Here is a 20,757-nt window from a genome sequence, read left to right as displayed (position 1 = left end):
TTACATCTTACTTACAGTCAGGGGGTGGGCTTATCACAGAACAGTAGGTACAGGACACCAACACATTACATCTTATTTACAGTCAGGGGGTGGGCTTATCACAGGGCAATAGGTACAGGATACCAACACATTACATCTAACTTACAGTCAGGGGGTGGGCTTATCACAGGGCAATAGGTACAGGATACCAACACATTACATCTTACTTACAGTCAGGGGGTGGGCTTATCACAGAACAATAAGTCCAGGACACCAACACATTACATCTTACTTACAATCAAGGGGTGGGCTTATTACACCACAATAAGTCAATAAGTAGGATTTCATTTGCTATTCTACTGAACAGCAATATTCATTGATAGAGACTTATTTCTAGGCATGGACTTATTACTGGATAAATATGGTAATACTTTTTAATTCATTATAAGATGTCATACTATTTGTTGTGCCTTTAGATCTCAGATAATTTGATATTGTAAAATGGAAATTAGTCTTTTAAGTATTTCAACAGATCAAGATTTTTTTTATATACAGTATTCAGTGTGTGTTTTGTTTGTGATGTGTTATTCGGTTAAAAGGATGTAAGTTTATTTTGTATCTTTAAAGTCTTGTTGAAGAAAATATTCATATACTCCATTATCCTGATTATATCCTGAAATTTTATAAATCTATATTGTACCAATTTATGGTGGATTAATCTATAGATTGAATTACATATATTGTATAGTGAATACCAAGTTATCATGAAGTTGCAACAAAGTTATAACAAAGGTTTTTCAGACAGTGTCTAATTTTAACTGTTTTTACCATAATACAACGTGACAGATACCAAACTGACACATTTAACATATATCTTTTGTTTATTAATAAGTTCATGCTCTTCAAAAGGAAGATTCTGATTTCGACCCCAGACAGTTAAATTTGCCGAGTCTTGCAAAATGAATTTGTTGTAGGTCATATTGTACAAATCTATATATTTACGAATGGCAATCATTCCAACAAGCTTGGGATACATTGATTCTATATATTTTATAGGTTTCTATATTGTACAATATATACGTATAGGATGTTCCCAAAGAGCTTCCATATTGGGTAAGACCTTCAAAATTTGCCATCTTGTACTTTAGAAAAAATGTTGTTCTTAATAAATCAACATATTTAACAAAAAATTGAAAGAAGTGAGCCAACATTGGATTGCTTACCTTAATCACAAATTCTTGTATAATATATAAAGTGTAGGTACAAAATATATGTATCTATCAAATACACATGTACAAATATAGTGTACAATTTCTGGTAAAGATCTGAATGAGGGTTTCACTTTTGGTAACAAATTGAATATACTTTTGTACTTATAGAAATGTCATGTTCGTTTTAATTTTTGTCTGCATACAAGTCTCAGTTGATATATTGTCTAGTGCCTTAGGAATAGGTTGTTTTCATCAAAGTTTTCCAAACTAAAACCAAGACATATTATTTAAAATACTTTAAGTCGGGTAAATCAAATTAGTATTATTTTTAGCATAATTTATTTTTATATGCTTTATATGATATATGTAAGTTTATTATAGAATATATATTATATTTTGTTATTGTTACAGGTGTTTTATTTGTTGGTCTAGTTGGTATAAGGTGAAATTAATTTCAATGTTTTCATTGATGAAGTTCAGTGCTTGGCTGAGGATAGAGATAAATGGTATTGAGTAATTCTCTGATAGGATGAGGGTTAAGTTGCAAAATTCTTTGGTTGGCTGAGTACATAATTAAATAAGTCCCCTGATTGGTTGTTTAAGAGCTTCTAGAATTCTGATATGGTAGGTACAGGAAGGTCTGTTGAATGATCCATAGGAAAGCATAATGACCTTGAGTGACATGTATTGGTGTATATAAATTGGGCTGTAATGACATCATGTTCGTTATGATGTCATTCAATTGTCCTTTTGAAAATAAACCTGGTTAATGAAAAAAGTTGCGCCAATAATTTTGTCAATTGTTTATATAAATTTATTTCACAATATTTTTAGAGACAAGTATATTGTGTTGTGTGAATTTATTGAAAGTTTCCATTCCACATTTACATAAATGTACATGTTTTTTTATCTACTATAAATCACGAAATTGATATCAAGGTATTATATAAATACACTCCTGATGAACAACACAATCAGTATCTGTTTACAAGCAATTATTTAAGATATTTGAAGCTTTGATATAAATATTTATGGTTGGCAGTACTTAAATGTCTGTAACATGAAGTTTCTGTAAGGTTGACAGCATTTTTTGTATGTAGTCATGTGTTTGTGTTATATATCATATCTGTACAGGATTTAAATGAGCTTTCATTGCTTATTTTTAAAATTCGTGTAGCGGAGATTCAGAAAGTGCTTTCTGTTGCTACGGAGTTGAATTTTTTAACATCCATTTGTGCTATATAAGGATTAGTTTTACCAGAAGATTAGTGCCTTGTTATTAGGACAAAATGTCTATATGAAATGGCCTTAGTTTGATAGCAAGTTGTGACTGCATATTTTTGTTCAATATCAAATCTACATAGAGCTATATTGTGTAGAAAGTTTAGGTGTATTTTGTGTAACTTTATCTTTCCATTGGTGTGCCTGAAAATTACATATATTGTCACGTGTAAACATGTAATAAAAAAACCTAATATATTTACGTCTTTTTGTGGTATTTTGTTAGTTTCATAACACTATGTACAGGATGTATCCAAAATGTCTTTAATGATAACTAACGGAATTTTTGTTGGTTGATGTCTCTGGATACCGTGACATGGTGACATCACAACTTCCTTTTCATGTGTCATATATCTTAAGACGTCACTTAAGGAAAAAGACCTGCTGGAGTAGCAATGGTTGTTTTTTTAATTTCATATCACCTTAAAGACAGTGCTGTGTTCATGAGACTTACTTCAAATATTGGTCACATGATTTGATGAACAGAATCTTAAATTCGTTCCTATTTCGTCATGAGACTAGATTCATAAATCTCGTATCCGAAATAAAATGGCACGTAAGTTCCTTTGTGTGTACAACGGGGGCAGTGACTACAAAGTAGCGATGGGATCCTACATTTAACAGTCAAAATGGACATGTAAGAAATAAATAATAAAAAAACCTAATTAATTAAACAACTATGGTCAACCACCAATCACATATCCGATCACAAACGACAAACATATATAAGTTACCCGCTATGACGGATCTTACATGAAACAAATTTCAGATACTAATAACTTCGACAAGTTTTCAAATATTTGTGAAAAGATGCATTTCACTGGATTGTGCAACATCTAAATTGGCTAAAAATATCTTTAGCTTTGATGACGTCACAATATATATGACGCCAAGAAGCTATGACGTCACCATGGCAACAACGGGAACCTGCTGTCAACCAAAGCTCAGCTAGGTCATATCACAATTGCGTCACGACATAAAGATGTAATGGATACTATTAACACCGATAACAAGGTAAGTGTATGATGAAGTTATTCCTCTCTCGTTATGTAGACGTCAATATCACCACCTATTTCATAATGGTACGCTTACATTCGAGATATATATGTCACAGTTGATTCGATATTGTGGGACCTGATCCCAATATCACGTTTTTCTTGCAAGATGTCGGCAACCGACAGCCCATTTCACAACACGGGGTTTCGAGAGATGGAGCTTAAGATTATAGGATAGTTTTATGGTCGTCATGACGTCATAGTGATCTCATTGAGAAGTGTTCTATTTCCCTTGTGCGATATGAAGTTGGACATGTTTGATCCTTAGAATGCCCGTTCGGTCTGTTATTACCAACCGCATCCACACCCCAAACACCTGTTAGAATCAGAAAATCGTGCCCTTCGGTTCTACATTTGTCAGTCACACACCAAATATAACAAGAAGTATAAATGATAATATTTTATATACTTAACATAACTAAAATTAACATAAATACATATGATTATTTTTTTTAGTCTCACTATAAGTAATTATAAACCTACAGCCATTTCTACAAAATAAAGATACTCGTTCTGTAAAACATTATACAAAGACGAGATTCTAGATATGTGCCTACAATTAACATTATCACAAAACCACTTTATTAGGGTAAATACATTTCTCAGAGTAGACTCGGTGAAAACTGTATTCTGCTGAATATCCTGTGAATATTCATGAATATGTATCGATACACAAGGCACACAAGTGAATAGCACCTGTAAACACAAACAGAATGATTTGTATTGCCAAAATTGAACGAAAACATCATAGTGCTGTTTCGTCCATCTAGGACTCGTCAGTGATGCTATTAGCTCTACGCTTTAAAACAGCTAGAAGTAGACTGAGGAAAATTAAAATGGTTGAAAATATGTCTACTCTACCGTATATCAGGACTAGACAAAAGTATATAACACACATCATCATCGGTTCAAACTGAAGAAAATCTAGTTCTACAACTTTCGATGTAAGAACTGAATTCTTATAAATTAAAGAAAAAAATCCAAGAGGCTTTTCTATCTGTTTTCTCAATACAAAAAATATGCAAGACAGTCGTGTTACAGTACATATTGTTGAAGACAATAGAACGTCACCTGTCTTTACTCCAGACACAAACATGAAAAAATACATTTGAGTCACGATATATCTTCATTTTGATTGTGTCGTGACATTTGTGCATCATCAAATCAACCAATTTTATCTATCGAGCGACATCTGCATATATTACATGTTTAGAAATTTAGAAATATAGCAAAAATATATAAGTAAGATGGTATAATAAAATGATAACTAGGATATAAATAAAAACAAAGATGGTGCGATCACTATAAAGCATTTGATTCACAGAGAGCAAGCCTTAAACCCTTCCATACACAAAGATATCGCGTGTCCTCGTGGTCAGCTATTTACCTGTTTTCTCTTCATAACGTTAAAAAGAATTCTCTACATATCATTCTTTACAAATGCACATTTTTAGATTTTACAAGACAGATATTTAATACCAAATTCTGGAAACAATGAAAATCATTGATACATTCATTATATATCAATTTCTTGCAACAAGTTTGATTTCTTAGTTTAATAAGTAATTATAAGGACAAACCTTTTAAAGATATCCAAGATCTGAGGTGGTAAATCACAATACATGTACCTTTTGAATTTTATGACGAAGCATGATTTTTTGTCTGTTTTCTCTTGTTGTTGTTGTTTTTGTTTTTTTTAATCGCAAATGAAATAAAATTACGAATTACCGAAAGGATAAAAAAATAATGATTTAAAGAAAATGAAACACTTTATCCGATTCATGACTTTCTTCTTTTAAACAAAGTTTTGAAAATTCACGAAAATTTTAAACACAGAAAATAAGATAATTCATAGTTTATAATTCACGGTTGTTAAATCATACCGATATGTAGGAAAGTCATATCTTACACAATTCAATCATCAAAACAACTTTGAATTAAGAAACATTTCCTGTAAATAATAAAGAGTAAATTAAACTGTTGAATCACATCCTTCAGCTTTTAAAGCATTGCAATAACAATTCGTACATACAAAAATCTTATGTAAATCTGAATGCTAATTTTACGCCAAGTAAACGATTTTTTCGCAATATTTTTCATTCGAAATAATATTGTTTCTTTCACTATATTTTTGTTAATGAATAATAATGATAATAATAATGAATTAAATTGTTACCAAGATATGTTTCTGAGATAAATATCCCATTAATTTGACTATATTCATGAGAAATATTAAAGGACTACACTCAAATAGAAAATATAGCAATTCTATACACCATTTAATGATATCAAAACTAGATGGACACGTCTACAACTGGGACCATTATGTAACAATATAACAAACAAACTGGCCACTTTTAAAAGGAAATTGTCTATTGGTAGTTATTTGCTTTCAAACTTGTTTAGAAACAAGGGACATCTGTGTTCAAATCTTTAAAATCATTTTATGGTATACTTAATATCATACGCTAAAACAGCATTTGTTATGCATTAAAACCATTTAAAAAATATTCTCTCGAAAATAAAGACAGCTTTGCTATCTCCACACAATGCATCTGTAGATTATCATTACGTGTTAGTATTTGATAAGCTCTAATATATGGTGCCTAATCGGAGCATGGCGGTTCCTAGCTGCTATGTCACCACGAGTTTGAATATAAAAATATATATATAAAATTTCATATATTAGAAACATGTCGATAAGCGAGAAAAAAACTATCAATTTACGTTCAAATCATTAATATGCATAGTTAAATAAATCTTGCATATATATATTTATTTGAAATATAAAGGTTGAATTCATAGTGTCGGGTGAGATATATTAAGAATAACTTCAAACATCACTTCAAATCAAGCATTGGTGCATGAAGATTCAGAAGATCTTAACTCGACGTGTTGTTGGAAGGTATATATATATAAATATATATTATATAAATGATTTGTTTTCCTACCCTCAATGACAAATAACTTTTGTTGATAGATTGTTGCATATAGATAGTCAGCAAAAAGTCTAAAATAGCATCAGTATTCGTAGGGTAATAGGTTGTGATTCATGATTTCTTTACCAAAGAGAGAAACTTTATCAATAGCATTCTGCCAGAGTTTTTCCTGTGTTCCCTTTTCCGAAGCACTGACAACAAAATGTTCTATAGGTTTCGTCCTGTCCTGGTACTCGGTCATTCCCAGCTCCTGGTTCAGTGTAAATGAATTAACACTATCAATAACATTTACACCTGGAACTCTCTTCAACAGAAATCCGAACATGTACACATCGTCAACTTGTACAAGTGGGGTCTCGTAAGAGGCATTCAGAAGCAAAGGAACCAGATCACTGGTAAAAAGCACGGCATATCCTGTGCAGAACGTTGGAAGTTTGCCTTTATCAGTCACAGTTAGAAGATCTGGCGGTATATACCATTTACTGTTTCGGTCAGTGACGATCGAATGATTGTATTTTCTTTCACAAACAATAGATTTTGGCTTTTTCATTATTTGTGGTATAATTTTTTCAATGAGTGCATACATATCTACAAATATATCATCGTCCGTTTTAAGTATATACTTCGCTTGTGTACAACGGTTGTTTACGAAGTCCAATAGAGCAATGGCTTTCAGAGACATATTTCTAAAACTGTCTTTAAAATGACAAAGAATAATATCATCCTGCTGCTTTCGTTCGTTTTCTACATTTTCGATAACTTGTTTATCGTCCGTTTCACCAACTAGAAAAACGCGTTCTACATAAATTTCTTTGAAGTTATGGACCCCTGCCCACGTGTTTCTGATTTCATCACGCTTGTAGCCATTTTGTGGCGCGCTGTGTATATATATCAATAAGTGAACAGCACCTCGATGACAAACCTCTTTTTGAACGTCATATGACATGAGATGTGGATGTTTACGAGACTTCTGCGGCAACTGAACCAGTTTTGGGCCATGGATGAACCATTTCATGACATCGGAATTTGACGGACCCGTATAAATCTGTGCTGCTGTTTTGTTACTATGGTGACCAGAATTTTCACTTTCTCCCCTTGGTTTGTAGTTTTGGAGAGCTATATCGCTTTCTGGAGTGTGGTAGTGTTTTGGGATGATCCACGACTGAAAGTGAACGGTCATCAAGCAAAGCCATAGCACAACATAGAGAACACATGCCTCTAGCTTGATCAAAGTACGTAAATTCAAGCATATATTCATTATGGTATCTCGGTTGATTCTATTCCCTGCAAATATAAACAGAAATATTTTAAACGACGTATATATGTATGTTATGAAATCAATTAAAATCCTTCTGTGTGTGACTGATTTCAAAATATATTTCAGTGATACACAATGACAAGTTTTTTTCCTACCAATGATGCTTATTAAAGCTATATGACTTCTTTTTATGAATTTATGATGGAAATCGCAATAACATTTCCATATTTTAACTTTCCTGAAACAATTGCTCACTTTTCACCTTATTACTTCCATTCAGGATAAAGTAATCTGTTAATTGTTTATAGGTTCTGCATATTCAACATATTAACTATCACAAAACAAAGACACAAGTTAGCATTGGAGAATGCTCCTTGTCCCTATTATGGGAACATTTCACTGGTAGATATTGGTTTATCTAACAAACAAATTATTTGGGGTGTGGTACCGTCTACTTTAAAGATTTTTTTGACGTTGATTTCGAAGACTTGCTTTTCCTCAGTCATCTCTTATTCAGTTCAACAATTTAAGCATTAAGTGTCACTGACGAATCTTAGAAGGACGAAACCGTTGTGTGACCCAATTTAAGTCATTATTGGCTTTATACAGTATTTTCTTCCTAAAATCATTTACTGCGTCATTCGATCAACAAATGATATTGGTCATTTTTTGTCTGTGTTAGTACCATACCTTAGCATTCAGTTAAAAAACTCTAAAAACTTGAATAAGATACACAATAAGCATTAAGTATAGAAAAGAGAATCTCTATTATACACGTGGAATATATACCCCTACCAGTTCTGTAAAATGCTGAAATATAAGTGTAGTGCTGTCCATCATATTACATTACAGTTATACAGTTATGGTGTGTGATAATAACTTGTGATGTGTGATATTATATTTATCTAGTTTGGTGTATTTATCTAGTTTGGTGTATTTATCTAGTTTGGTATATCTATCTAGTTTGGTATATTTATCTAGTTTGGTATATTTATCTAGTTTGGTATATCTAGTTTGGTATATTTATCTATTTATCTAGTTTGGTGTATTCATCTAGTTTGTTATCTAGTTTGGTATATTTATCTAGTTTGGTATATTTATCTAGTTTGGTATATCTAGTTTGGTATATTTATCTATTTATCTAGTTTGGTGTATTTATCTAGTTTGGTATATCTATCTAGTTTGGTACATTTATCTAGTTTGGTATATTTATCTAGTTTGGTATATCTAGTTTGGTATATTTATCTATTTATCTAGTTTGGTGTATTTATCTAGTTTGGTATATTTATGTATTTTGGTACATTTATCTAGTTTGGTGTATTTATCTAGTTTGGTATATTTATCTATTTATCTAGTTTGGTGTATTTATCTAGTTTGGTATATCTATCTAGTTTGGTATATTTATCTATTTATCTAGTTTGGTGTATTTATCTAGTTTGGTATATTTATGTATTTATCTAGTTTGGTATATTTATCTAGTTTGGTATATTTATGTATTTATCTAGTTTGGTATATTTATCTAGTTTGGTATATTTATCTATTTATCTAGTTTGGTATATTTATCTAGTTTGGTATATTTATGTATTTTGGTACATTTATCTAGTTTGGAATATTTTTCTAGTTTGGTATTTAACTAGTTTGGTTTATTTATCTAACTTGGTATATGTATCTAGTTTGGTATATTTATCTAGTTTAGTATATTTAACTAGTTTGGTTTATTTATCTAACTTGGTATATGTATCTAGTTTGGTATATTTATCTAGTTTGGTATATTTATCTAGTTTGGTATATGTATCTAGTTTGGTATATTTATCTAGTTTGGTATATTTATCTAGTTTGGTTTATTTATCTAGTTTCGTATATTTAACTAGTTTGGTTTATTTATCTAACTTGGTATATGTATCTAGTTTGGTATATTTATCTAGTTTGGTATATCTATCTAGTTTGGTATATTTATCTATTTATCTAGTTTGGTATATTTATCTAGTTTGGTATATTTATGTATTTTGGTACATTATCTAGTTTGGAATATTTTTCTAGTTTCGTATATTTAACTAGTTTGGTTTATTTATCTAACTTGGTATATGTATCTAGTTTGGTATATTTATCTAGTTTAGTATATTTAACTAGTTTGGTTTATTTATCTAACTTGGTATATGTATCTAGTTTGGTATATTTATCTAGTTTGGTATATTTATCTAGTTTGGTATATGTATCTAGTTTGGTATATTTATCTAGTTTGGTATATTTATCTAGTTTGGTTTATTTATCTAGTTTCGTATATTTAACTAGTTTGGTTTATTTATCTAACTTGGTATATGTATCTAGTTTGGTTTATTTATCTAGTTTAGTATATTTATCTAGTCTGGTATATTTATCTAGTTTGGTTTATTCATGTAGTTTGGTTTATTCATGTAGTTTGGTATATTTCTCTAGTTTGGTGCATTGATCTAGTTTGGTTTATTTATCTAGTTTCGTATATTTATCTAGTTTGGTGCATTGATCTAGTTTGGTATATTTATCTAGTTTGGTATATGTATCTAGTTTGGTATATTTATCTAGTTTGGTATATTTCTCTAGTTTGGTTTATTTCTCTAGTTTGGTGCATTGATCTAGTTTGGTTTATTTATCTAGTTTCGTATATTTATCTAGTTTGGTGCATTGATCTAGTTTGGTATATTTATCTAGTTTGGTTTATTCATGTAGTTTGGTTTATTCATGTAGTTTGGTATAGTTTGGTATATTTCTCTAGTTTGATATATATATCTAGTTTGGTTTATTTCTCTAGCTTGGTATATCTATCTAGTTTGGTATATTTATCTAGTTTGGTATATCTATCTAGTTTGGTATATTTATCTAGTTTGGTATATTTATCTAGTTTGGTATATTTATCTAGTTTGGTGCATATGATCTAGTTTGGTATATTTATCTAGTTTGGTATATATATCTAGTTTGGTATATTATCTAGTTTGGTTTATTTATCTAGTTTGGTATATCTATCTAGTTTGGTATATTTATCTAGTTTGGTTTATTTATCTAGTTTGGTATATTTATCTAGTTTGGTTTATTAATCTAGTTTGATATATATATCTAGTTTGGTATATATATATCTAGTTTGGTATATCTATCTAGTTTGGTATATTTATCTAGTTTGGTTTATTTATCTAGTTTGGTATATCTATCTAGTTTGGTATATCTATCTAGTTTGGTTTATTTCTCTAGCTTGGTATATCTATCTAGTTTGGTATATCTCTCTAGTTTGGTATATTTATCTAGTTTGGTTTATTTCTCTAGTTTGGTTTATTCATGTTTGGTATATTTCTCTAGTTTGGTTTATTTATCTAGTTTGGAATATTTCTCTAGTTTGGTATATCTATCTAGTTTGGTATATCTCTCTAGTTTGGTATATTTATCTAGTTTGGTATATTTCTCTAGTTTGGTTTATTTATCTAGTTTGGAATATGTATCTAGTTTGGTTTATTTATCTAGCTTGGTATATTGATCTAGTTTGGTATATCTATCTAGTTTGGTATATTTCTAGTTTGGAATATGTATCTATCTAGTTTGGTATATGTATCTAGTTTGGTATATCTATCTAGTTTGGTATATGTATCTAGTTTGGTATATTTATCTTGTTTGGTACATTCATCTAGTTGAGTATATTTATCTAGTTAAGTATATTTATCTTTACAGCAGTAAATTCCATAATATTTTAATGTTTAATTAGATCTTTGATATGAATTCAATTTCAAAGTCAGCGTATTATGCATAAGGAAGTCGTCTGCGAGGTGAGTAGATAATATTGTGTGTGTGTGTGTGTGTGTGTGTGTGTGTGTGTGTGTGTGTGTGTGTATGTATGTATGTATGTATGTATGTATTATAATATCATAACATCCATAACATTGGTCTTGCCTCGAACGTTAGCTGTAATGTCTTGTACGTGTTACATTCCCTATTTATAATTATAATAGATATCTATAAGTAAGGTAATATGTGTGTCTTCCTTGGTATACATACCCTTATATCTGGCTGGTATGGTGAAACACACCTGTATTCTTGTCGCAAAACCTGGTGTTCATTTCCTCTTAATTATACTCCGGGTGGCCGAGTCAATAATTAATAAACATGTAATATACATTTCTACCGGATATTCACATACGTGCCCACTTGCGCATGTGTAGTACGCGTGTATAGAAAATCCACATGTAATATAGACAAGTACTGAGTATAGATTTAACCCGTTCTGCTAGTTACCTGTGACCTGAACAGTGATCTCAGCTTTGTCAGCTTGACATACAGTAACAACACGGTCATGAGAGATGATGGTCACCATACTACCGAACACATTCTCTGTTCATGTTGAATCAGGGACAACAAAATATTCATTGCTGAATAGGATTTGACTTATAATGATTGTATTATTCAATCTAAAAATCAATATCACATAATCGATTAGTATTAGGCTGTACCATATGCGGGACGCCATGGATTAAGTTCCCTTGTCGAGTCGTAGGTACGAGAGCGCACAGGTAGAATGGGGGTCAGTCATAGATGAATGATTTTTATCAAAATACTTATGCGAACTTAGTTGGTATCGTTTTCACCAGGAAAATTTAAAGAAACTGAATGCTTATTAAATGCTCCCCGTCATGGAGGTTTATTCGGTAACTTTTACGTTTCAAACATTAACTGAAAACAATTAAGAACAAATCTTAATTTTAGTTTTCTTTTATTGACATAAAGTTCTCTCATCAAGAAACAAATAAACCATATTTTTACATAAATTAGTTCGTTAAGAAACATTAGACGGTGTTTCTCCCAGGCGAATGGTTATGTCCTTCAACACACAGAGACATGCTGCACGTCAATATATAACATACGGAAAATGGGCCGCCATCATTTTGTCATTAGTGGATGTGTTCAAAAAATTCTGTAATAAGAACCATAAAAGTACGTATAAGTTAAAATACTATTTAATTGCTCACAAATGTTAATTGATTTCAATTTCTTATTCGAAGCAGCACTTTGCAATCTGGTATAGGAAAGCTCATCCCCGCTGATAAATTAAATACGCAATGGTCGTTCTATTAAATTTACACATTAGCAATCTATGAGCCTAACAAGGAACATAATGAAAGCAAAAACGTCCACATAAATCAGTTACTTAGATAGGAAGGATACACACAAAAACGTCCACATAAATCAGTTACTTAGATAGGAAGGATACACACAAAAACGTCCACATAAATCAGTTACTTAGATAGGAAGGATACACACAAAAACGTCCACATAAATCAGTTACTTAGATAGGAAGGATACACACAAAAACGTCCACATAAATCAGTTACTTAGATGGCAAGGATACACACAAAAACGTCCACATAAATCAGTTACTTAGATAGGAAGGATACACACAAAAACGTCCACATAAATCAGTTACTTAGATGGCAAGGATACACACAAAAACGTCCACATAAATCAGTTACTTAGATGGGAAGGATACACACAAAAACGTCCACATAAATCAGTTACTTAGATGGCAAGGATACACACAAAAACGTCCACATAAATCAGTTACTTAGATGGCAAGGATACACACAAAAACGTCCACATAAATCAGTTACTTAGATGGCAAGGATACACACAAAAACGTCCACATAAATCAGTTACTTAGATAGGAAGGATACACACAAAAACGTCCACATAAATCAGTTACTTAGATGGCAAGGATACACACAAAAACGTCCACATAAATCAGTTACTTAGATAGGAAGGATACACACAAAAACGTCCACATAAATCAGTTACTTAGATAGGAAGGATACACACAAAAACGTCCACATAAATCAGTTACTTAGATAGGAAGGATACACACAAAAACGTCCACATAAATCAGTTACTTAGATAGGAAGGATACACACAAAAACGTCCACATAAATCAGTTACTTAGATAGGAAGGATACACACAAAAACGTCCACATAAATCAGTTACTTAGATAGGAAGGATACACACAAAAACGTCCACATAAATCAGTTACTTAGATGGCAACGATACACACAAAAACGTCCACATAAATCAGTTACTTAGATAGGAAGGATACACACAAAAACGTCCACATAAATCAGTTACTTAGATGGGAAGGATACACACAAAAACGTCCACATAAATCAGTTACTTAGAGCAAGGATACACACAAAAACGTCCACATAAATCAGTTACTTAGATGGGAAGGATACACACAAAAACGTCCACATAAATCAGTTACTTAGATGGCAAGGATACACACAAAAACGTCCACATAAATCAGTTACTTAGATAGGAAGGATACACACAAAAACGTCCACATAAATCAGTTACTTAGATGGCAAGGATACACACAAAAACGTCCACATAAATCAGTTACTTAGATAGGAAGGATACACACAAAAACGTCCACATAAATCAGTTACTTAGATAGGAAGGATACACACAAAAACGTCCACATAAATCAGTTACTTAGATAGGAAGGATACACACAAAAACGTCCACATAAATCAGTTACTTAGATGGCAAGGATACACACAAAACGCCTTACACAAATCAGTTACTTAGATGGCAAGGATACACACAAAACGCCTTACACAAATCACTGATGTGTTATCATTAGACAAACTACTGTTTATTTTTGGTTCACCTTCTTGCTACAACTGTGAGTCATGTGAGGGCAAAATTCTAAGGAATGGGGAAGAAAAAGTATAGAAGAAGAGAATACAGGAAGGATGTGACAAGATAGATATAACTTGTAATCAAAATAAGTCACTTTAATGGGCATAAAACAAAATAAAAATTAATCAATTTCGGACATCTCCTGCGACTGTGAGCAGCCGTAAATGGTATATAAATATAAGTCAATAGAACTGACTATAGTCATCTTCAGTAGAAGAATTGGAAGAAATCGCTCATGGCCCTCATGGAGATCATAGAATCTGTTAACTGTGTGTACTTGAAATAGCTTCTAAATTCCCTATTCGATAAAGTTACCCCAATTTGCAGTTATGTGAGAAAAAGACATTGCATCATGTTAATTGTGATGTCACCTGACATCAACACCCACGTAAAGGTACCCCGCAGATCGGACGAGACAGTAATCCTTTCACTGAGTATTGTGGATGATTTCTGGTCTTATGTACAAGAAAGAGCAAATTAGAGGAGGGGTCTCCCTTATGAAAAGTGGTGGCTATCTTACCGAACAACATACGAGAGGTCCGTCGCACGTTGTTTAGATCAATGACGTTAAAGCATATTGTCCAAGGCCACATTACAGACCTGTCTGTTCCTTAGCTTCCTAGAGTGCCAAACCACACGTTGGATATTATCCTTTTGTTTAGTAGATAAATGTTCTGACGCCTAATCTACCCCGGCTCTCTCGTGTTATAGATAATAAAAAGAACACCAGTACTTACTGTTTTCGGGAATAGGTGGACTGTTGACAGCTGAAAAAGTGATAATTAGTCTTCCTTTCATATTAACAAAAACAAACATACATCTATTAAACACAATCTTGGCCTGTCGGAGTATCTGCGTGTTATCTTATTGTACTATATACTATATATTAGTAAAACAAGTCAATGCAACTTTATGGATATGCGTTGATATTGAATACAGAAATACAGTAAAAGCACACCTTATTCGAATATTTAACAATCTTTACAGTGGCTAGGTATTTTTGAAAGCTGTATCCTGTTGAAATCGCACTCTTTGATTCAGATTTCCCTTACAGCTGACAGTACAAATATTACGAGTTTGTCCAGTCAGTGTAATAATGGGAACGGGCCTTGACTATCGAATCAACTGTTATTCAGGAATGGAAAATCCACGATAGGGAATTGAAATCATCAGTCTTGTCATACAGCTAGGTGGAAAGCTGTCCATTTGTTTTCGTTGTAGGAAAAAATCAAGTTGAGCAGATGATGTAGAAAGGTCTGTTATACATAATTTCCAATCTGGTGGGTATATAAGATTAACATGGTCAATAAGTTCTTGTTATTGAAAAACAACACATCATCAATATCTCTGAAAAGGAAGTTAAAAGACTTCACAAGGTCATTGTGACCTATTTTGATAAGATCTTTGATAAATGCATTGTCGAATGTAACCAACAACAGGTTAGTCAACAGAGAGGCGAATTACAGTTAGACAATAACATAATACAGAGATCCGTCGCACGTTGTTTAGATCAATGACATTAAAGCATATTGTCCAAGGCCACATCACAGACCTGTCTGTTCCTTAGCTTCCTAGAGTGCCAAACCACACGTTGGATATTTTCCTTTTGTTTAGTAGATAAATGTTCTGACGCCTAATCTACCCCGGCTCTCTCGTGTTATAGATAATAAAAAGAACACCAGTACTTACTGTTTTTGGGAATAGGTGGACTGTTGACAGCTGAAAAAGTGATAATTAGTCTTCCTTTCATATTAACAAAAACAAACATACATCTATTAAACACAATCTTGGCCTGTCGGAGTATCTGCGTGTTATCTTATTGTACTATATACTATATATTAGTAAAACAAGTCAATGCAACTTTATGGATATGCGTTGATATTGAATACAGAAATACAGTAAAAGCACACCTTATTCGAATATTTAACAATCTTTACAGTGGCTAGGTATTTTTGAAAGCTGTATCCTGTTGAAATCGCACTCTTTGATTCAGATTTCCCTTACAGCTGACAGTACAAATATTACGAGTTTGTCCAGTCAGTGTAATAATGGGAACGGGCCTTGACTATCGAATCAACTGTTATTCAGGAATGGAAAATCCACGATAGGGAATTGAAATCATCAGTCTTGTCATACAGCTAGGTGGAAAGCTGTCCATTTGTTTTCGTTGTAGGAAAAAATCAAGTTGAGCAGATGATGTAGAAAGGTCTGTTATACATAATTTCCAATCTGGTGGGTATATAAGATTAACATGGTCAATAAGTTCTTGTTATTGAAAAACAACACATCATCAATATCTCTGAAAAGGAAGTTAAAAGACTTCACAAGGTCATTGTGACCTGTTTTGATAAGATCTTTGATAAATGCATTGTCGAATGTAACCAACAACAGGTTAGTCAACAGAGAGGCGAATTACAGTTAGTTCCAATAGTTTAAATATTTGCGCTCTTTTTCACCCGATTGCAGAGGTTCAGCATTTTAGGGAAGAAACAATAAAATCTGCTATAATACAATTTTGTTGAACTAATGCTGAAATAGAGTTCAGATAACTTATTTAAGTGACAATAACATAATACAGAAACTATCAATTATACATACATCTTCTAGCGTTACCTATTTGAAACTCATAAATAATGATGAAGGCGAAAATACAACTCTTTATCTTTATTGATACAAACAACTGGAAACAAAGATAATACAATATTCAAATGTTACAGATGACAATAAACATATATTGCAGGTCTCAGTTCACAAATATTACAGGTGTGAGTTAACAAATATTACAGGTGTCAATACACAAATATTACAGGTGTCAGTTCACAAATATTACAGGTGTCAATACACAAATATTACAGGTGTCAATACACAAATATTACAGGTGTCAATTCACAAATATTACAGGTGTCAACTCACAAATATTACAAGTGTCAATACACAAATATTACATGTGTCAGTTCACAAATATTACAGGTGTCAATACACAAATATAACAGATGTCAGTTCACAAATATTACATGTGTTCATTGATTTTATGGAAATATTACACTTGAATATTACAGATGGCAATACACAAATATTACAGAAACTACAATAATATAACAGAAGACAGACGTAATGTTGATAGTAAAACGTTATTTTGATGTTTATAGATGTTTTAACTGTTTACCTGTTTGTGTAACTCTGTTTCCATTATTCTTGTCCAGTCCTTTGATAAGCCTAAAAAATAACAACTCAAAACGTGTTAGACATGTTAACTATTTTAACACCCAGTACAGTTTTCCCGCAAGGTTAAAACATATCAAAACGTCAACTATCTTAAAACACAATTTTTGTAACAAAATACTTGAAAACTCAAACTCAAAACTGTAAGTATGAGAATGTTTTCGCCATAAATGTTTCGTTTTTAAAATATCCTGTTTTCCTGTGTGGTTTTGATGTGTTTGATGCTCTTAAGTATAACAGATTCCTTATCATAAACCTGGATTTTATTGAAGATTGTGACATGACTTCCTTGAATTGACATGAAAGCAGAAAACACATATGCATTTGGAACGCATGGTCTTATTCTCGTACTTTATAAGGATCACTTAGTCACATTTTTTTTCATTCTTTCCGCTCCGTTTCATTAATTTTGTGTGCGAGTTTAGCTAAAAACCATCTGATTCATTGTAAATACAAATATCGGCTTACATTAAATAAATGGCGACTTTCTCTGGCCCCAATCTACTTGATATATATAAATGCACTTGTCAGCTTACACAGTATATACACCAATTTACTGTAAACTTTTTTTCAGTGAGTCAAATTTCCGTTGTTTTTAGAGAAAAGTTGAACCTGTATAAAAACAGCTTTTTCACCAATTTCTCTTTTGTTAATGTATATGAATGGGAAGTTAAGATCAGAAGTCATGAAGATCAAGACTACAAGCCTTATGACGCTCATTGTACCCTAAACTTTCGCTTCATTTTCAATCCATGTCAGCCAAATACTTACACATGCATGCAAGTTATGATGGGTGGTATAAAATATATCAAAACTGCTTTCCCTGCCAGCCCATTAGAATCACCTGTCAGACAATAAAAACACTGAGTTGTATTGACAATTTAGAAAATCCAAAAATATACTTTTGACTCATTTAGTTTGTTATTGTAAAATCGTATGATATCGAAAACTGTCTATTAATTATAAAATAACTGTGCCTTACCAGAATTTTGTTTCGTCGTCGTTGATGTTGTTGTTAATGTTGTTGTTGTTGTTGTTGTTGTTGTTGTTGTTGTTGTTGTTGTTGTTAATGTTGTTGTTGAACAAGGACTCGCCGAAATACTACCTGAAATGAAGCATACGTCTGACCTCAGAACAGCGTCATTTAATGGGTTTAACAAGTATCGATGTAGAATAGTGCTATCATGAACTGCTCCGACCACGCCTGATATGATTTAAGTTTTTTGCATTATGGAATTAACTTTTCATATGCGATTATGCCAGTAATGGTCTTGCTTCAAAACACATTGTTGACGATTGCAGTAACTAATTGAACATGCTAAATCATTCATTTGGTACTATGTATGAAACATATTACTGGAAAGAGACATTAAAGTTTTGCGTTTAGATCTTTTGCTTTCAATTTCACTTTCGAACAGTTTTATTGACATGCAAATACACATATGACAAAGGGACTGGATATGAGACTGACCCTATTTTAGTCCTCTCCCACACATAACATGATTACAAAATACATTAACGTGCAATACGGTCATTAGATGATAATCATATTGCAATATAACACTAGAAGCAACTCCTATCTACTTTAATTTGATTGTGTTTAATTATAACATTTGTAAACAGAATCGTATTGGGTTAAAAAGTTAACCTCGAATACAGGAATCTAGACTTATTATATATTAGTTTTCAGAAGGGAGGGGATACTTTCATTGAATTCGTGTTTACTCGTAATCCACGAATTCACATGTCCATGAATTAACGACGAGATAGAAATTGACATAAACTCTGTTCAGGTGGATTTAGTGAATAAAGTGTATCCATAAAATTAAGTACAAATTAAAATTCATATTTTTGTAAAACCATAAATTTGATCCCCACAAAAATGCATGATTTTTTAGGAGTTAGTCAGTTTGTTATAAGGTGTTAGTGCTATTTCAGCCATACCTGAAATATAGTTCTATTGTGGTATATTGAGATATTAGTACAAAGTACGTATTTATTACTTAACATCAATTTTAGTGTATTTTGTAGTTTAGTTAGCTTGGAAAAACCAAGTAACATGTGGGATATGAGACATGTATTAACGCGAAATTTCTATTCTGTATTGATGTGGAAACAGCAGAAGGAATTTTTACTTACCTATACAATAACTTTGGGGACATCGTTCGGTGCTGATTAAATAGTAAACACGGTATTCAGAGCAACTTTTAACTTTGATAGTAAAGTCGCCAACACAGATATGCCAAGGCGATACTATACATACTGTTCTATTGACTATTCCATCCATCTCCACAGGGATGGTACCTACAAATGTAAGGGTAAAAATTCATCAAAGTCGACATGGACAGAACGATTTAGTTTTACGTTGAGGGTAAGATGTAAATTTTGATAAAAAGGGTTCGTGAAACTTAATGAAATTAAAAGTATATATATTTCTCAATCTGAATGATGTACTTTTTTCGTATCTATTACATTCTCGCAGAAATATAAACATAGGTGATATAAATGTATATATTCATTTCTAGCCAATCAGATCACAGTATTGGAATTGTAATATCAATTTTTCCAGAATGCACATTGCGGTATCCAGTGATTTTAGGGGAAAACAACAAGAGAATATTATCTTGTCAACATAATCATAATCCAAACTCAGATTTAATAAAACTAGGGCAAATTATGAACAAAAAGGTACAAGGAGAATAAGACCAGGTGTCTTGGTCAATCTAAGTAAGTAATGTCACGTTCTCAAATGAGAACAAGGTATACGCCAACGGAAGTAAATTAACGAACATCAAATACGTCCAGCTTCTTTTTAAACCCTGTGTTACAAGATTGTCCTTCATTTGACGACTCTTCCACGAAAATCGTGATAATGGGACCAGGCCCTTGAGTATCGAATCAACTACGACATGTAAACACCATAAGTTCGAGATGCAAGCATGTTGCTATCCGGAAATGGATAATTCACAATAATGAAATTGAAATAATCACGCTTATCATACAGCTTTGTGTATGATTGGATACGTTTGTTTCGTTGTAGGAAACATTGATATTAGCGACTGACGTAGAAGAGTCGGTAGTGTCCTTGACAGTGGACAACAGTTAG

At 32.1% G+C, this 20,757-nt stretch overlaps 1 protein-coding gene across 1 annotated transcript; it reads right to left on the bottom strand.

Annotated features, from left to right (window-relative positions):
• Positions 1-6,547: 6,547 nt before the first annotated feature.
• On the bottom strand, positions 6,548-7,723 carry LOC132558311 (beta-1,3-galactosyltransferase 1-like). Its single transcript, XM_060222858.1, has one exon. It carries the CDS (start codon positions 7,721-7,723, stop codon positions 6,548-6,550), a length of 1,176 nt encoding a protein of 391 aa, XP_060078841.1.
• Between the last annotated feature and the right edge of the window lie 13,034 nt (positions 7,724-20,757).

The sequence above is a fragment of the Ylistrum balloti genome, unplaced genomic scaffold (genome assembly GCF_031769215.1).
Source record: "Ylistrum balloti isolate Yb309-2 unplaced genomic scaffold, AGI_CSIRO_Ybal_v1 Utg370780, whole genome shotgun sequence".
Classification (NCBI taxonomy): domain Eukaryota; kingdom Metazoa; phylum Mollusca; class Bivalvia; order Pectinida; family Pectinidae; genus Ylistrum; species Ylistrum balloti.
Note: the sequence above shows the minus strand (reverse complement) of the source record. Positions and strands in the feature narration are given on the sequence as shown.